This window comes from Pseudopipra pipra, chromosome 4 (genome assembly GCF_036250125.1).
Source record: "Pseudopipra pipra isolate bDixPip1 chromosome 4, bDixPip1.hap1, whole genome shotgun sequence".
In the NCBI taxonomy this organism is placed as follows: Eukaryota; Metazoa; Chordata; class Aves; order Passeriformes; family Pipridae; genus Pseudopipra; species Pseudopipra pipra.
Genome location: NC_087552.1, coordinates 69,079,601 through 69,098,678, shown reverse-complemented (window position 1 = coordinate 69,098,678; position 19,078 = coordinate 69,079,601). Strand labels below are relative to the sequence as shown.

The window sequence follows — 19,078 nt, the reverse complement described above, 5'->3', positions numbered from 1 at the left end:
AGGTCGCCCAAAGAATCTGTGGCTGCTCCATCCCTGGAAGTGTCCAAGGACAGGCTGGATGGGGCTTGGAGCAACCTGGTCTAGGGGGAGGTGTGGCTGCCCATGGCAGGGAGTTGGGACGAGATGATATTTCATGTCCACTCCAAGCCCTTAACATTCCATCGGGCACATGATGTGACTCTTGGGGACGGCCCTGTGCAGGGCTAAGAGTCGGGCTCGATGACCCTTGTGGGTCCCTTCCAGCTCAGCATATTCTGTGATCCTGTGGTTTTATGATTCTGTGGCAACGAGTGTTTGGGGACAACAAGGGGTTAAACCTCCCTCCGGCCCCAAAACCGGGGCGCGGCTCCTTTAAGGGCTCCCCCCGCCCTTCCCCTGTGGGCGCTTCCGGGTGCCGGCACGTCACGTGGGGGGCGGTGGTACGCGCCGGGAGGGGGGGGGCGGGGAAGGGGGGGGATGGAGGAAGGTACCACCTGCCGCAGGGCGGGGGGGGAGCCCCGAGGGGCGGGGGTTCATTGAGGGGCGTGGCCTCCTCTGAGGGGCGGGAGCTCGTTCCCTGATGGGCGGGGCCATGGGGGGCGGGGCCTCCCCTGAGAGCCGAAGATGGCGCCGCCCAGACGCGCCCGGGCCCGTGGGCGCTGCCGGAGCCCGGCCGGGGCTCCCCCGGGGTGAGGAAGGTACCACCCGGCGGGGCGAGTGCCCTGGCAGCTCCGCTGCCCCGCTGCCGGCCGACATGGACCAGCGCCTGGCCGAGCTGGTGGAGGAGCTCACCACCTCCGGAGAGCCGCGGCTGGAGCCGGGCAGGATGAAGGAGCTGAAGAAGATCTGCAAGTACGGCCGCAGGGAGGGAACGAGCGGGGCCCCGCTGTCTGTGCCCGGGCCGGGCAGCCGCGGAGTCGCCCCGGGAGCCGCCCTGGGCCCTGCTGTGGGAGGCTGGGTGCTGTCGGGGGCCTGGGTGCTGCCAGCACAGACACTGCTGGTTTAAAATTTAAAATAAATTAAAAAACCCCGCGCGCTTCTGTTTTTCTGTGCCGAGCCTCTCGTTAAGTAACTCCTGCTCCTTTTCCTCCCTTGTCTCCCTGCCCAGGTCGTCGGAGGAGCACATCAGCCACGCCTTCCACCTGCTGGTGGCGCGGCTGCAGGAGGAGCACGCCGAGATGCGCTTCTCCGCCTTCCAGGTGGTGCAGGAGCTCTTCGCCAGGTCCCACCAGTTCAGGACGCTGCTCATCGCCAACTTCCAGGAGTTCCTGGAGCTCACGGTGGGCATAGACCACGAGCAGCCCCTTCCCCCGCCCAAGGAGGTGGCGCAGAAGCTGAGGAAAGCGGCCATCAAGGCGGTGCAGGACTGGCACGAGAAGTACGGGGAGGCTTACAAGCAGCTTTCCCTGGGATACCACTTCCTAAAGCGGAATAAGAAGGTACCCTGCAGTTACTCTGCTGTGTTTTTAGGTGATGATCGCTAGGAAATGTTTAAAGCAAAGAAACTGATAAATACTAAAAGAAAAAGCAGTTGGAAGTGACACTACCTGTAGGAGACATCTTGTTGAGCGTCGTCTTTGGAAAACAAACCTTTTCAGTTCATCCTTCAGGACTGTAAAGCTTTACAAGCCCCAGGCTTGTGCTCAGAGCTGGGCTCAGCCTTTTCTCAAGGTGTAGGAAGTATTGCTTTCACCCACTGAATCCTGCCTGGAGCTCCAAGGTTTAGCCCTTTTTTGGAAGGGAAATAATGGTTATGCCTTAAACTTTCTATGCCAGTTTAAAATAACCTGACTTCTCTACTGAGCTGTCCAGTTCTATCTTCCCTTTGCTCTGCAGCAGAGACAGCAAGTGTGGGTGTTTACCCCCCTCAGCTTTAGTGTTACTGTGCCATATAAGAAGTTTTATTAAAGAGAAATTTCTTGTATATAACCCACTTGCTTTTAGATCTCCCTTCGAGTCTTCAAGTTAGTGTTTGGAACGTTCTGCTGCTTTAGTATGTCTTCTGCTGCACAAAGAATGAAATTGGGAATGCTATTCTAGCATTCAAACTATCTATGATAATAACAGGCTTTCAATAAACATACTGATTTTCTTTCTCTTCAGAAAGACAGATGTTTAGTGTTCCTAAGAGTACATCAAAAAACCTTTGTGATACATGATGTATTTCTGTTGTTCTCGTTCCACACTAAATTTATCATATTCCCTACTTGCTGTACTCTGCTGTTTTTTTAATACAGTTTTTGTCATCTGCTCACAAAAGATGATTGTCTTGGGATTCTCCTTTTTTGTCTTGTCTAGTAAAGAAAGAAAATTAAATGACAAGGAGAAATGCAAGACTGAGACAAGGGAGGTTAAATACATGACACAGTTTTACCCAGTTGTTGAACAAGCATACAACAGTTCTGTGGAGTCTGGCAGGTCTGGCTGTGCTCCTGTGGTCAGTTAGGACTGAGGGATCCCTCCCCATGTGATACAAGCTCCCCAGCGAGGTTGGCTGTGCTGTTTTCTAGAGCAGCTGAATTTGAATTCCTCTAGAAACATTAATATCAATAGAAGCAATCTCAGGTAGTTTGGTAACTCTCGTACTTTAAGAGTTGATGTGAGCCAACTGACCTTTTGCCAGTGTAATACTTGGAAGTGTGAAAAGCAACCCAAAGGTTTGAGGAGGCATTTTGACTTCCTAGTAGTATGAATTACCTCTGCTGTTGTGTTACAGGTTTGGCACAGTAGTATAGGGCAACTTAGGAGAAGTGTTAGCTCTGTGTGTGGTTTGTGGGTTTGGCTGGCTTTTTTTTTTTTTTTTAATTATCACCAAAATAATTTTATAAACAGTCAGAAGATGCTCTCCTACTTCTGTGTGGAGAGCTATGCAAGCTTGGTAGAAGAATCAGATCCTGAAAACCAAAGGAAGCTCAGTGGTGATCCATGTGCTACTGTAGGCTGTGAAACTAGTTCTTTTCCCTACCATCCTTCACCTCACCCATTTCCCACTAAAAATAAAGAGCTTGGTGAGTGTGCCTCTCTTCCTAAACTGATGGGGACTCTCCATGCCAGTTTCTGTGACAGCTGTTACATGAAAATCACTTATGTGGCTCCAAAACTTTGCTGTAGGATGTCAGTATCTGGGAGCCATTACTGGACATGCTGGATCATCTAAGAGTGGCAATAGTGACAAACCTTCAGCCAGTGCTTGTGCTGTAAACATTGCACCAGAGAGTCTGTGGGCTTCAGCATCAGCAAAGTACAGGCTTCCTTGGCACTCTGTGTCATCTGTGTTGAAGTGAATAAAAGTTATGTGGTAGTGATCAGAGGATTGCTGTATTTTTCTTTTTCAAAGGGGTTTCCTTATGTGGTAACACAATCAAAACTCCCTTCCTTAAAGCAGGAGTGAAGATTTACATTTTCAAGCCCTTCTAAGACCAAACTTAAAACAAACAAACAAACAAACAAAACAAAACCAAAAACCCACACTGCAAATATTTTAAGAAACACCATTTTGAGTTGTTCAGATTTATGTTTACGTTTTACTCATAAGAGAGACCGAATGTTGACTTTTCCCCCAATCCCAAAATCCAACAAACGTAATTGTAAAATCACAAAATTGATCTTTTTTTAATGAATTTGAATGTATTTGACTTTCCTTGCTTACAAAGTTTAGTAAGTGAGATGTATACTTGTGGTGCTTACAAATTTTCCTGGACTTCTTTTACTAATAGTGATCTAGTGTAATGTGTTTGTGTAACCTTAATATTTACCCTGCACAGTCTCCTCCTGCCCACTCTCCCTAACTCCTTGTCTCCAGTGCTGTGACAAAAGTCTCCCAAAGCCTAGTTTATTCCTGCACTTCAGGTGTGAAAATCTGTTTTGTTTTTCTACCTTATGATTCCTTTCTGAAAGCCATTGATTCTCAGCAGTCCCTTATTAGTAGAAATAAAAGCTCTGTTCAGAATTGCTGTAGTTATTGATTCGAGGAGGAGAAAAGATAAAAGGAAATGCTGCTGAGCTTCTGGCTGATCGCTGATGTTAGAGGATTTTTCACCACAGATAAGGATCTTAGGAAATGGATTTTCTATGTATTTCTTACGAGGGATGTTACACTTTTTTCTTCATTTCCTCCTTAGGTGGATTTTCAAGATGTGCACGCCAGAACCGTGGCTGAAAGGAGGAGGGAGGAGGAGAGGCAAAAACGGTTGGATAACGTTTACAAAGAAAAAGTCAGAAGAACTGAAAAAGAAATGGAAGGTCAGTTCTTCTAGTGCGTTTTTGGTTTGGTTTGGTGTTTGTTTTTAAAGCAACCTTTTTTAAGATTACATAAAACAAGAGAGTAGCTATCCAAATAATAGCTGATCATAGATGGTTGGAGCACATTTGTTAGAGCTTGACCCTCCCTCTCTCTCACCTAAAGAATATCAAGGGAAACAAGTGACCATCCTGTGAGCTCAGGTAATGTGAAGAGATGGAAAAGAAAGAAAGTGTTATCAAGTGAAAATCTGGTCTGTAATTCAGTCAAGTATGAATGCATAACCCCAAGCAAGCATATCACGAGACTTTTTGGAGCTAGTGGCTTGATTTCTGTGTCATTAACTAGGCACAGACTTCCCAATACCTTCTGGGCTGATGACATTAATTATATTATATATACAGTCATTGGTTCCAGAAGTATAGGTGTGGGAATCCTGCATAAAGTGCAGGATACCTATGACAATTATCATACTGCAGCTGGAAACTATATGTTTAACTAGGGGCTGAGCCCCTGAGATATGTGCATAGTAAACACATTTCTGTAATCCCAGAGAAGAACACAGATAGTATGTTATGGTGTAGTTACAAAGGGTTATTTAATTAAATTACTTTAATATATGTAATGCATTCAACTGTGTCTGCATTTATTCTGTATGCTGGAAATATTTTAAAGCATGAGAGTGGAATTTTAAAGAGTTTCAACTTTCTTAAAGTAATTTTTATCAGTAGCATCTCTTTGAGCAAGAACATATATTCATGGCTACACCTATGTGCAACTACAGAATTTACAGCTGTAGAATGAACACCCACCAACATCACTAAGAATATCCTCACTGAACCTTGTTTTCTTTCAAATTCTATGAAGTACTTGTGTCATCTTTACATACCGAAATTTTAGAGAGGATAGGGAAGGGTGGAACTGTGATTCTACATTCCTTACTCAGGAAATTCTAGATTTCCTGCTTAAGAAAAGTATTATTACTTTTATAAGGACAGTTCCTGCAGCAGAGGGAGATCTGTATGGCTAAATCATCACTGATCACTGGATAAATGGATTCCCCCCTTTGGCAGTCATATTTGTTTTGTAACTCAGTGTCTGCTTTGGAGACATTAACATTTTACAGTGTTTAACAATATTCTAAAACAATTGTCTTGATAGAAATGTCCCAAGAGATTGCTGATACACTGACAGAGATGGAAAACTGTTTCCAGCTTCTGATGCCAGATCCTTTCAACTTCGCTGTGAACGACACGGAACTGGAACCCAACAAACAAATGTCTGCAGCCCCCTCATCCTCCCGTGTGGAAGTTGACCAGTCCTGTTTTGGGTACATGGATGATGAACAGCCATGCTGCAGCAAGGACATTCTTCCTGTTTCTCAGTGTGTCAGAACTGATGGAAACAAAGAGTCAGATGAGAAACAGGAGAAGCCTGAGCAGAAAGAGTTGGATGGAGGCACCAGCTCAGAAGTTCTGTCCAGTGACCCTGCTCTTGATGATGATGATTACCAGACTTTTGTTAGGAACCATGGGCTTATTTCACATAAGTACACTCTAGACCTTGAAATCTCCACAGGTACCTGGAAAATTTTTTGACATATAGCTGGAAGTGCTATTTTCACACTTTATGTGAAGTGCTTTGTAGTTGTGGTCTTGGGGTTTTTTCTATTACTTAAAGGCTGGGGTTACTGGACACCATTTTGCTTTGGGATTCCTAGATACCACTTTGATTTATTTTGGAGTTCTTTTTCTATTTCTGCTTCATCTTGTAACTGTTCTGAGAAATTTTGGGTGTCCTTGTGTGTGAGTAACAGATTTCACTAATTGTCTTCTAGGACTGAAATTTTGTATCAGTTGTTGCAAGTGGATTACAGCATTTCATAGTCCCTATAATAAGTTTCCTGTTTTAAAAAAAATAATCTGTTTACCATATATAATTTTCTTTCTCATATGCTTCACTACTCACCTCTTTCTATAGCTGGGCTATAAGTTGCTACTTTAAAAAATCTTGCAGTTGAGTGTTTCTTAAACTTTTCTTTTTCTTTGCTATTGACAGCTTGCAAGAAGCAGTAAGTAGTTTTGCTAGGAAGTCTTTTTTTTATATAACTTTGCTAATGTGAATTACTTCTAGAAAAATTAGGATGGTTTGTATTTTGGAAGTATCCTACAAATACTGTCCTAATGGAATTTCATGTGCAGACAGTAAGGAGGGTTATCTGCTTCTGTTCTTGCTGAGAACAGAATGGGAAAGGAATCTGTGGGATTTATGAATGACTAACATGTGAAAAGTATAATTTTTACTTGGATAGTGGCATAGTTGGCTTGTTTGACAATCAAGTCCCCATTGCCACCAGGGCAGGGATTATTTTATATAGAGTATGCAGAAACTGGAGCAATAAGGCCCAGCTCCTTTGAACTTAGGACAAGGTATAATGTAAATAGTAAGGCTGAACTTGTCTGTGGTTTATTTGGTGATTCCTTAGTAGTGACAGCTTAACAACTCTTTCTGCCATCACTGGACTGAAAATGTCATCTTCTCCCCGGATTTTTTGAATATGTGAATAATGGTAGAATAATTAATACTTAACAGAGAAGCATTCTGATGTTTGTACCTTTCTCTGAAGTGATCAAATATTTTAGACAAATTAATGTCTACTTCCATTTACCTTCTTTAGCTCCTACACTGAAGACACATAAACAACATGAGCTAACTCTTTTTTTCCCCTGTTTTGAGCAGATATAAAAGTGCAAGAGAATGAAGATAACACTGCCATCATAAACAGTGTCATGGATGCTCACAAACTTCTCAGAAATAAGTTCTGGCCTTCTGTGCAGTCCTGGATTCAGGTGGGATAAAGAGACAACTTTTTTTTATTTTTCAATAAACAGGTGATGAAGCAAAGACTGGGGTGCAGAAAGTCTTGAGGGAGAGTGAGCCAAAAGGAAAATAAGGTCAAAGAAACCTAGGAGTAACTGGAAAAGATTTCTGTTTCAGTAGGGGTGGACCAAAGGAGGCTGCAGGAGCTATGTAACTTGTTTGATAGCTCTCAGCCTTGGGTGTGGTACCAACAGTCAATAATCTGTGTTCTGTTTTTTTTTTTTTTTTTTTTTTAAGATACGGTAAAATAGGGCTTTTTGCAAAGGGTTAAACACAGCTTGTTTTTGTCAGACACCTCTCTATCAGTGTCGTGGTTTGAACCTTGTTTTCCCCAGAGGCTGAAAAGTGGTAGACCCCAAGGGGTGGAAACCTCTGGAAGTTTTGAAGTTCTGCCCAATGGGCGCTCCTGCAGAAATGTCAACATATCACAACCAGACCGGAAGAGAAGAGTTGTAGTTTTGGGTTGTAGGAGAGGTGGCCATGTTGTGAGCCACGAGGTAGGGGCTCTGTGCCCCTTGGGGCCTCTGGCCCCCTCCCAGCCCCAGCTGGGGGGCTGCAGGGACCTGGAACAGCATAAAGCTGGGCTAGGTGCCTGTAGTTATGCTGGGAGAATGTTTTCTCCATGGGCACAGAACAGCAGCTGGGACTGACCAGAGAAACGGTGGCAGAGAGCCAGAGATAAGACCTGAACTGAAGAAGCAGCAGAAACAACATGCAGCACCACAGAGAAGACTCCTGGAAGACAGAGCCAGGAGAAAGAGAGTACAGCAGCTAAGAGACAGAGTTTGGGGTAAGACTGATACCAGATTCCCCAAAACTCCCTTGGAGACCCTCTTGGAGAAGAGGGACATGGACTCCTATTTAGGAGAAGAGTTTTGGACATGCAGCACCGGAGAGAGAGAGGAGCTGAGAAGCTCAAGAGACGTCCCGGAGCTGGACCGGGACGGCCAGATGGAATGCGGGGGGAGTTGACCTTGGCTCCCCCCCCCCTTGCACTGCTGCCACGATGGCAGCCTGAGAGACAGAGCACGGGGCTCTGCAAACGGGAATTTGAATCCCCTGAGGAAGGGACTTTCACGAAGATGCCCCTGCATTTCGTGATATGCCTGTGGTGATGCGAGTCTTGTCCCTGCTGGCAGTCCACAGGTGAGGCCTTCGCTTGGACCGAAGGAGAGCCGAGGGGCTTGGAGACCCCCTTGTGTATGTTGAACAGAGATCCAGCTACAACAACCCAGTTACTGCTGCATGGAGGACAGAAGAGGAGCTGCTGCTTAAGGACTGGAAGGGATCTGTCCTTCTTTCCCTCCTGGACTTTTATTTGGAGGGGAGAGGAGACCTGATCCACTGTAAATACTATATGTCATGGTAGAGATAGTTTGTGATCATGTGTATAATGTGATATGGTATTTATTTGTACAGTCATTGTAATATATTCCCTTTCCCCCACTTTGAGTCTGATGTGTTTTGTCTGGAAAAGCCCATCTCACATTAGGTTGAGATGTGGGAGGGGGAATGGAACTAGGGAATTGGATTTGGGGACTATCTCAAACCATGACAATTAGATAAACAGTATGCCCTGGAGCCTCCTGCATGGAATTTGGCCTGTAGAAAGAAGGACAGTCTCAGGAGATGTTTGTAATAGCTGTTCATTCTTTGTTTTCACTAGTTGCTGTTGGTTTTTATATTCTATATAGGAAAAGAATTGGCTTCACTAATTATTACTTGTAAAACAAAGGAATTTGTGACAATGTCATTTCATTAATTATGAAGGAAAACTAAAAATCTTGTTTTGCTCAGATGTCTAGAAAAATGAGTAAGACATTGTTTTCTTCCTCTGCAGTTACTTACCAGAGCAGGAGTCAATGATGATCGACTAAGATGTGCCATTGAACTCAAGAATAAACTGGAGACTGCTATGAAGAAATACAAGGAAATGAACATTTCCTTCAAAGCAAGAAAAAGAAAAGTGGTGAGTTTCTTAGAATTCTGTTTTACTGGAGAGGACCATTAGTAAAGCTTACCTTGTATACAGAAAAAGCTTTTTTCTCTTAAGCTCTAATCTGGGAAACTTTTCAACAGAAGTTTTATTGAAAAGTACATTAATTTAGCTGGTTGTAGCTTCACTCAGGGAAGTTGCAGTAAACACCTGTATAATACACCATGGGCCTGGTTATTAGACAAAACCATTTAAAGCATCCCTCTTATTGTTTAGGATAGAGAAGTGGCTAAGTGCAGATTTTATTTACTCTTAGCTCCTTCATGTGTAACAGTGTTATGTCCTCAGCTTCTTCTGTGCATATTTCTCAGTAAACACTGTACTACTCATGTTCTTTTTCAACTTGCAAAACTATATGAGTGTCTGTCAGTTCAGTAAAGAAGTTTCCCTGCTGTGCAGTATTTACTCTCTCTAGTAAGCCTGTAATGTGATTGAGGTTACCATAAGAGAATTGGTTATCATATAAGCTTTAGAGCATTAAACTGTTTCACAAAGATTAACTACCTATGACAGTTCTTGTGAAATAGATAGAACTTGTGAATAGACAGAGGCTGGAAGATCAAATATGTTATTGAGGTCCAAAAAAGAGTCTAATGGCTTGTTTATGTAACTAAAAAGCAGAGCTGCATAATACTCATTTCTGTTGGCTGTGATCAAACGAAATTACTGTATAGCTTGACATGAAAATAAGTGGTTTGGGTCAGGGTTCAGACTAGAGTCTGGTTTGCATGTACTGGATTGTAAGAATCTAATCTGGGCATTATCCTTTGGACTACATTGTGGTAGCCTCATTTAGCCATGACTGAGTGTTGCAGACTTTGCTTTCGTTGTGCAAATGGAGCTTAATCAAGATTAATCTGGTTCATCATCTTAACACCTACTGATGTGCCACACCAGTCAAAAATGCCAACTCTGAATGAAAAGTACTGAAAGACTGTCTTGTCAGAGTTTTTTTTTCTCCAGTGAAATATGTGTGCTACCTTTATGCAACCAGCTATGAAGGAATCCAGACATCTGCTGTCATTCCTGCCATTTGCTTGACAGGGCTTCATTTGCTGCACCTCTGCATGGAATATTGGTTGCTATATTTCTTACAAGATATAAAGGACATTCAAGCCTTGATTTTCGTGTGTGTGTGTGTGCATGTGCATGTGGATGTGTTTGAAGTGGTATTGTTACCACTTCTGGAGAGTGATCAGTGCAATCTATATGTTTATGTAGCATGTTTGTAAGTAATATCTCTATTAGTTTGAAAGCTAATAAATTCTATTGTTAAAAGGGAAAAAAAGGAAAATAATAACAGTGCTCACAAAGAATACTTTCAAAATGAGGTGATGCAGATTGAGTTAACTTAAGCATTGAAAACAATATATAATTATACCTAGGGTTTTTCTCCAGTGGAAAACAACCAAATTTAGTGTTAGCACTGAGTTATTTTAAATTTATAACCTGAACATAAAGAGCTTTGTACTGCAGATGGAAACTGTATAAATTATATTTTATTCATGTGTCAGATGACTTTATTGAAACGTAAAAACATGGTAAATTGAGAGTCTGATAGAACAAAATAAACAGAATCTCTTAGACCATGGTTATTAAATCCCCATCTGTCAAATATTTACATGTCAGCATATGAAATACTACACACAGCTCTTCTTTAGTGCAACACTGCTGCCTGTGTTATGTATTGTGGCTCTGTCTGTCCTTGTGTCCTTGGAGCTGTAGCTCTTGCCATGCCAAAGTTTTACTGCCTTCTGTGTCTTTAAACCCTTGAGAAGAAGTGCTGATGTTGTGTCTGTCCTTCAGAGCCCTGGCTCTGAGCCACGCTGTCCCAACAGCATGAGGCGTTATGGATGTTATTGGTGGCACATGGAAGCAGTGAGTGCTGGACCTGCTCAATGTGGAGATGAGAAATGAAGGGGAGCATTTATAGCAAATATAAAACAGAATTATCAGGACTTGGGGACTTAGGCTTGCCCGTTCTCCTCAGACTTTTTACATCTTCTTTGTGCTCAGTCTCCATGCTTCTATGGTCACTAATTTTCCCCCTTTTCATCTGTTCTTTTCTGTGCTTTGTTTCTGTTCTGTCTGGGAACAGAGGGAGTAAAGGTTTTACCCATCCTCAATCTGAGATCAAGAAAGTTGATAAAGTGAAGGGTTTAGTGAGAGACAGTGAACCTGGAGATTTATTACTGTGAATTCTAACTATCAATCCCACAGAGATTTAAATTGCCACTTAAGAGAGAGAAGGTCTAGAAGTCCCTTACCATCGCCTGTGGCTGAAATGCAAATAATTGTATATATCTGGAGTAATTCTTGATGCTGCAGTTTAATATGAATATACCAGTAGTGTAGCTGGATATAAATTATACTGCAAAGAAGAAATTGGTGGTTACCTGGCCTACATTCACAGAAGAATCATATTTTTTGGTGCTCAAGGTGTGTGCTTTTGGCAATCCTAATTATTACATCCCTACTTTCCATTGTTTCTTGTTTCATTTTCCATATCATGGAGCACTAGCCTGCAAGGCAGGACTTGTGGGCAATCACAAACTTGTTAGAAAATTAGCACAAATTATTTTCTCTGGAAGTTTTTTTTACCTCTCCTGAAAAATGGAAAAGTCCCCCTGCTTTGCAAAGTACAGAACTTTCTGTAGGTTTATGGAGCTTCACTTCCACAAAGTCACTTGAAGGAAAGCACAGGACTTGATTCAGTGAGACACTTTGACTTAAAATGGTTTATAGTGACATAAGCTATAACCACTTCTTTCTTTTCTCTTCCGTGAGAGTGAAGAACTCAAACCATCAGAGAGCCTTAATTACAGGGAGGGCCATAATTTCCATGTGACACTGAGACCCTGCCAGCACCAGTAGCCTGTGGCACCATTTTGCACTTGCCTCTCAGGAGCAGTGGCAGGAGAGGGAAAAGAAAAACAAAGGTTGTTCTTTGACTGTCTAGAAACAAATCCCTGGCAGCAGATTTTATAATTATTAATATATCTCTGCTGCCCAGGGATTCCCTCTTCCCATTTCGGTGCCCCCAGCAGATCAGAAGTCACCAAGACATTTTTTCTGAGCTGTTACTGTTTCAAATGGGTGGGAGGTGGGCAAAGAATGACAGACTTGCTGTGTTGGTCAAAGGCAGGTGGGTTTTTGTGTGCTTACACAGATGTAGTTAAATTCTTGTTTGGGTGTATCAGGTTTCTGACAGAAACTGCACTTTGGGAGTATAAACAAGAGTTTTGAAATCCATTTTTCTGTGAAGGTATGTTTTAACTGAATCCGGGGGGAAGAGGGCGAGAGCTGTAGAAGGGCCTTTATTTCACGGTACCTGGATGCTCGGACATATCCCTTTTTTCTCTGAATGCCTGCTCGGGATAATTCCACTGCCCAGTAGAGGGAGTGCATACTGCATGCTCCACATTTTTCTCTGTGCCACCTTGATCCAAAGCCAGCCCTTGGCTCAGTCTGTGTTTTCAGGTAAACTTACTACAACAGCAATATACCAGAGACCCTTTGAGTTAATTCTTGACTCGATTTACATGAGTTATTATACAAGTACAATTGAAATTATTGGCTGAGATTGGTGTAGATATTTCTGTTTCCAGAGGCTTAATTATTTTGTAGGAATAACTTATGGCTAAATTGTTCTCTAAAAGTAGTTTTGCTAGTTAAAAATCATCCTGGTTTTTGATGTCTTCCTCCTTTTCTTGAAATACTAGATTTTAATTGTTTTTCTTGTTTAGTGTCTGATTTGCAGCTGATAAGATGCAAATGATCCTACAATTTTAAAAGCTGTGAGAGGACAGGTATATACTGTATTTTAAATCATGCACACTACCTTTCACTTACATCCTTTCCATAAAGGATTAGCCATTAGGATAATACTTGAAGTCTTGACATTGTTGATGGAAATGTAGCTCATCAGTGGTATTTTGTACTCTGAAAGTATGGCTATCTCTTATGTAATTACTTTGGGAAGCTGCAGAATGTTTAGTACTCAGGGTGTCTAAAACTTGGACTGACAGAATCCAGTAGGAAAGATGATGTGAGAAACATCCCGCTCGTTTGTCTGTCAGCAGAGTGGTCATTTAACAAGCCTGATACTTGTTGGATTTTAAATTTCGAGTTACATTAACAACCAGGGATATATAGTTTTTCATTAACTGTATTCATTACTTTTTGTTTCACCTTTCCTTATCTCCTGTCAAATCTGAGCGCACGCTTGGATCTTGATTTATTCGTGTACTTAATTTTATCCATGTGAAACATCTGGTTGAACTCAATAATGCCATTAATAATTAGATCTGGAGGAGCCTGTCCTTGTGTTGTCCAGAACCTGATCTGATACTCAAACCTCACTGAAATACAATTCAGATTTTTTTCTGAAAGAGTAATGTCAGAAAATGCCCGCAAATTTATAATTTAAATATTTGCTGCTCATAATTTATCTTAAAATATTTTAATATTTTAACATTAAAAGGTTAAGATTTTAGTATGTTGTAAATTAAACCAAGAGTTCTACCAATTACTTGGCTATAAGACCATTTCTGCCTTTTTTTCGACATATTCAACTGCAGTTTGGCATTTGAGCAGTGCTAACAAGTTATTTCTGTCTAATCATTTTGTAGCTTTATAACCAGCTCTTCTCGAGTCTGGCTTTTAGTTAAGTCAGTGCCTCCTTTAGAAAAAAAAAGCTGGACTTGAATTTTCTAAAATTCAGAAGCAAAGGCTGCATTGTTTTCTCTTTCTGCTTCTTTCTGCAGCCATAGAGAATCCAGTCCAGCTGACAGTTTTCTGTAACAGCTTCTTGTACTCACATCCCTATGCTTTTTCCTCTTTTCTTCATCTTAGAGAAGTTGTTTCTGGGGGGTGAGTAATTGTCCCTAGTAATCCCTCACGGTGCCTGGACCCACATCTGCTAAAACATACTGATACCACAGAGCAAGGGAGACACCTTTGTAGAGAAGTCTTTTCCTCAGGTGCTGCTTTTAAAGTTTAACAAAGTTGCCCTTTGAAAACTGGAAGCATTTCATGTTAAGATTTGAGTAGTAACTCGATGTTGATTGTTAGTATGTTTTCTAAAACTTTAGAGAGATATAGGAATATTTCATATAATTGGCATTACACCTAAAGATGTCCTTTATCAGATTCTATACATTGTTAGCACGTAATGTGTTCAGAATAAATAAAATCTAATAACATTTGTATTGTGAAATTGGTAGCCCCGGCAACATTTTAGTTTGGGGTTTTTTCCTGGCTAATGTTTATCAAAAAAGCCACATCAACCATAACTGTAAGAGTAAACAGAAAATATTAAATAAGTCATACATTTATGCTTCCTCTTCCCTCCTCCTCATTTTAATTGTCATGTTATGATTATTTCTCTGAAAAAACATCTCTTTTGTAACCACCTTTCAGCTAAGAGGGCTTTCTAGTTTTGCAAGTCTTATTAGGATGTAGGACTGATACAAACCAAAACACTGTAAAATGAACCCTCAGAACAGTGCTCGCTCGCTCAGGTGTCTGATCAGCCGAGTGATGGCTTTGGTTGGGTTTTCTTCTTTTCTAGAGCTGAATTGCTGCTGTGGTGTGTTTTATGCTTTGCCCTGGCTGTGCAGCCTGCCCCTGCTATGGAGTTATTAAAAATATCTTGTTATGCAGATCTAGCCATGAATTCTTAAGGTTGTCACTGTGACGACCTCTGATCCCCATCTGATTCGCAGGTCGCACAATGCAATTTGGAGCTCTTCTAATAGACTGTAAAATAAAGTGGGATGTCTCTATCATCAAGTTAACCCTTATGTTAAGTATTTAAGTTTTCAGGCCCAAGGGTCATCTCCCTTGATTCATCTATGAATACTGAGCAGTGTGTACTCTGCAGGTAGTAGATATAAATTTGCTTCCTGCTTTTTATCCATCCTACCTTGCAAGGGGAAACAGTACATTGAATTTATTTGTGAGGTTCATGAAGGTACATTGCTATTTATGAAAACAGAAAATTTTCAGGCTTGGAGCACGTACTAAGTTAACATATACATTTAAATTTAAATGCAGTAATATTGAAGTAAATATATCCACATCTAAAATATCTTTGTATCTAAAATCCACAGTCAGGAATATTATGTAAGGTTATGTGTCCTGCATAGAATAATTTGTGACTTTTCTGTAATAAATTAGGCTTATTTTATCGAGCTGTATATTCACCTGTTAAAAATACAGCATCTGAAATAATTTTTAACAGATGTACAGTTCAGGTTCATTCATAATGTTATCATTGAAGTCAGCTGCAATTTAGTTACTTATTTTACAGTGTGTGTGTGCACAGACTGACTCATGAGACAGAGGCATGTGTGCATTGGTGGTGGATACAAAGTTTTGGCAGCACAATTTGCTCTGGTGTAAGTGATAGGTGGTAATCCATCAAATGCAGTAGGACTTTTTTTTTTGCATGAATGAGTGCTAATGGGAATCTTGTTATAGCACATTTTAGATGAAAATCACATTTTCCAAAATTTCGTAAAGAAAAGGACTAGTAATGAGAATTTTTCCCCTCCTCAGCTCTAAAATTTAGCTTTTATCATGTATAGGCCTCTGAATCATAAAAAAGTTAAATAACTCAGTGTTGCCTAAAATATTTCCAGGCATAGTAGGAGTACAGTTCATAAATCACTTGGACTAGCTGAAAAGCTCTGGAAAACAGAGAGACTTCTCTGGGGAGTGGTAAAGAAAGAGGTAATTTTGGCTGACCATGTTGTTAATAGACCATAAACCAACCTTTTGGTCCAGAAATGGGTATAGCCAGTCCTGGACCTCACAGTCAGTGGCTTTAAACAATTCCATCTGGAGAGGTGTGCTGCAAAATGGGGAGTCTGGAAGGCAAAGAGGGGAGCTCTTATGTAGTGGCTGCTCAGGGTAGCACTTGTAACCTTGGCATTGGCTGCCCCACCGCTGCTTTCTTCTCTGTTGACAAAATGAGGCCTTTCCTGCTGCTTGTGGGAAGGGAAAACACCTTGGGAGCTCTGCTCTGGGTACATTCCTGTCTGAGCATGGACTCTAAACATGATTGCATGTCACTTGGCTTGTAGCTTTGCTGTCTTCATCACACCACAGTCTTTGAACCTGCAAACCTTTCCTTTTGTGTTAAGATGAATGAAAAACTGAATAGAACTTTACAGAGTTTCCTTACTCGCAGTTATCCATGAGTTAAGAAGAAACCAAGTCTGGTTCTCAAGGTGTGGGTAATACTTATTTCATTCATTCTACAATTCCTGAAATGTTAAAAATTAAATTCTACCAGGTGTTTCTTAGTGTGTTATGCAGCTACCTGATCTACTTCTTGTGTGGTGGAGTTCTTTGTGCAGGTTGCTGCTGTACAGGGAACAGCAGCTTATATATCTTTGCAATGATTTTATGGTTGGCTTAAATATGATCTGAACACAACCAGAAATCAAAAGGGATAGTCCTGTCTCTGTTTCTTCCCCTAATGATTCCCAGTGCCTCCCTTGTACCCACAGTAGAGCTCCTGTTGCAGCAGGAACCTGAACTGGCTGGAACCTAATCCAGAGAAGATTTTTGTAGCAGCATTAAGCTCAGACAGTGAGAGTGTCCCTTTCAGAAGCTGAATAAACTCAGGTAATGCAGCTTATGAAGGTCAATCTTTACTTAATCAGAGAATCCAAATTGATGGAGTGATACATGATTAGCTCATCTCCCAGTGTGAATGAAAAACTGGATGAAAAAAAGATAGCAGATACTGCTGTTAAATATATTGGGTTTTTACTATGTAATAAGCTGTAGTGCTTGATGTATGTACAGCAGCTGCATGGGACAAGTACATTGCTGTACTTCTAAAAGTAAGGTGCAACCTTTATTTTTTTATAAATATTACACAAAGACTTTTAAGGGACTGACACTATAGTCACTCTTGATAAAGCAAATTAAATATAGGTATCAAATGTCAGCATGAATTTGGTGGGAACCAATTCTCTTTTGTTTTGGGGGAATTAATTAAATAAGGTAGCAGACTTTGTTTTTAGCTCACAGGGATGCATGGAATGGAACAGCATTGTTAGACCTGGAGACCTTTGGTAGTTTAACTAAAACTGAATGTGATACTGATTTCATGAAAAACGTGGGATATGCAAGAGAACTTTTACCTTTTTAATGAACTTACCTAAGGTTTAAGATGGTTTATGCAACCGAGTACTCTTAGTTTTGGTGGATGATAGGAGCCCAAGTAGTGAGTTATGAAAGTACATCTGAGGCTACATCTTGAGCGGTTATTGCTAAAGAAATACTAATCTTGCCTTGCAATGTCTTCCTGAGGTAATAATTTTGTTAAATGCACCAGTTTTCTAGACTACCTTTATTCGCTGTCCTCTGTGAAACTGTAAATGCCCACGCTGGTCCAGTGGGTACATTGGACATACCAATTTCCTTCATCAAGATGAAAGTTTTTTTGAATTGTTGCACCTTAAAACCTACTGGTCTTTCTGAGTAAAACTTTTTCTGCTTTTTATTAAAATCCCTCCTAAGCTTATCTGGGACCTTGAGCCTGCCAGGGTCCAGAGATGCAGGAGCTGGTAACACAGACGGATACAAGAGAGAGCTTTGGCACAAAGTCTTCAGTAAGCCTTGAGTAAGGACCGTGAAAATGCTCACAAACTCTGGCTAGTGTGCACTGCTTTAGTGAAAAACTGGTTCAGTGGGTAGTTGTTATATTGCTAAAGCAATTTGAAGCAAGGTTTGCTCATTCTCCAGCTAGTTGGTGCTAAGTGTTGGGCTGGAACCCTCTAAGTGTTTTTACTAACTTCTGGAAATTAGGAAATAATGTGAAAAGTGCATTCCTCAATAAAAGTCAGCCTGGCCAAGAAGCCTGTGTGCTGTTGAACAACTACAAATAGAATGAATGGTGATACTTTTACGGGTAAACATAAAATGTGCTTTGCCTGGACCACATATCTAATTTGCAGTTGTCGAGGTTTGAATTTATGCTTGGATCATGGAGTGAAGGGGAGGGAGAGCATGTGGGAGGTCCCTATAAATACAGCTCTGTTAATAGTTTGTGTTTTCCTTGTGTTGCACACAGGAAAACTCAAGCACTGTTCTAAAATCCATACAAATGCCAGCATTTATTTGCACATCATCCTGTGTTGGATGATTATATATAAAGGAATGGAAAAGGAGGAACTTGTCCTTACATGTAAGATACACTGTTTGACTATTCAGTTTCCATTACTGGCACTGAAGAAATTATTTTTACCCCAGTCGCTGTTTTCTTACATAGAATGTCCCCAAATTTCATTTAATATGACTGCAGTATGTTTTGTGTTGAGGTTGAATAAAAAAAAAATGTATGTGCTTAAGGTTGCCCCTCTAACTAGGTTCTATGGCAATAAATATTCTGGTTCCCTAACCAAAATCTTCTAGAAGAATATTTAGTTGGCTTTGAGTAGATGCACATGAGATATTGGCATGGTGGAATAATTTGCAAGATCTTTCAGTGAGGGTATTAGCATATAAATAGCAGATGCAATGACGACCATCACAGCTGAGTACATTTAATTTTTAGTTTATAAGATAGAATGGGTTTTTAAATGCATAGCCATCAAGCCTGCTGAAAGACAAATGAAGTTTAGAGTTCACTTGTCTGAGGATGCCTTACATCATTTTTTTTTTAAAAGGGAAACAGGCACACATAAAACTGAGCAAAAGTGATTTCTTGGGTGAAAAGTAATTGAGATTGCAAACCAAGTTAATTAGACCGTGCAAAATTTATTTAATGGTCCTAGCTGTAGTTTGTGGGTGGTGTTTCAGTAAGTAGATATGACTACTTCATGTGCTATCTTTTCCTTCTTTTTCTACAATAATTAGTAAAGGCTGCACATCTACTCCTATAAACTGATTGCATTGTGTATTTCAGTCATTTTATTGCTTGCTTTAATTACGATTGCAGAGACCCGGGTTTTTAAATCCTCGTA

At 41.0% G+C, this 19,078-nt stretch overlaps 1 protein-coding gene across 1 annotated transcript in view; it reads left to right on the top strand.

Annotated features, from left to right (window-relative positions):
• The first annotated feature begins 573 nt into the window (after positions 1 to 573).
• Positions 574 to 19,078, top strand: part of UVSSA (UV stimulated scaffold protein A) — a 54,390-nt gene continuing 35,885 nt past the window's right edge. Inside the window, exons 1-6 of the mRNA XM_064653455.1 lie at positions 574 to 831; positions 1,088 to 1,418; positions 4,101 to 4,221; positions 5,381 to 5,797; positions 6,959 to 7,068; positions 8,940 to 9,068. Of these exons, the coding sequence (XP_064509525.1) occupies positions 734 to 831; positions 1,088 to 1,418; positions 4,101 to 4,221; positions 5,381 to 5,797; positions 6,959 to 7,068; positions 8,940 to 9,068 (1,206 nt within the window). The 5' untranslated portion in view covers positions 574 to 733. The remainder of the gene's footprint in view (positions 832 to 1,087; positions 1,419 to 4,100; positions 4,222 to 5,380; positions 5,798 to 6,958; positions 7,069 to 8,939; positions 9,069 to 19,078) is intronic.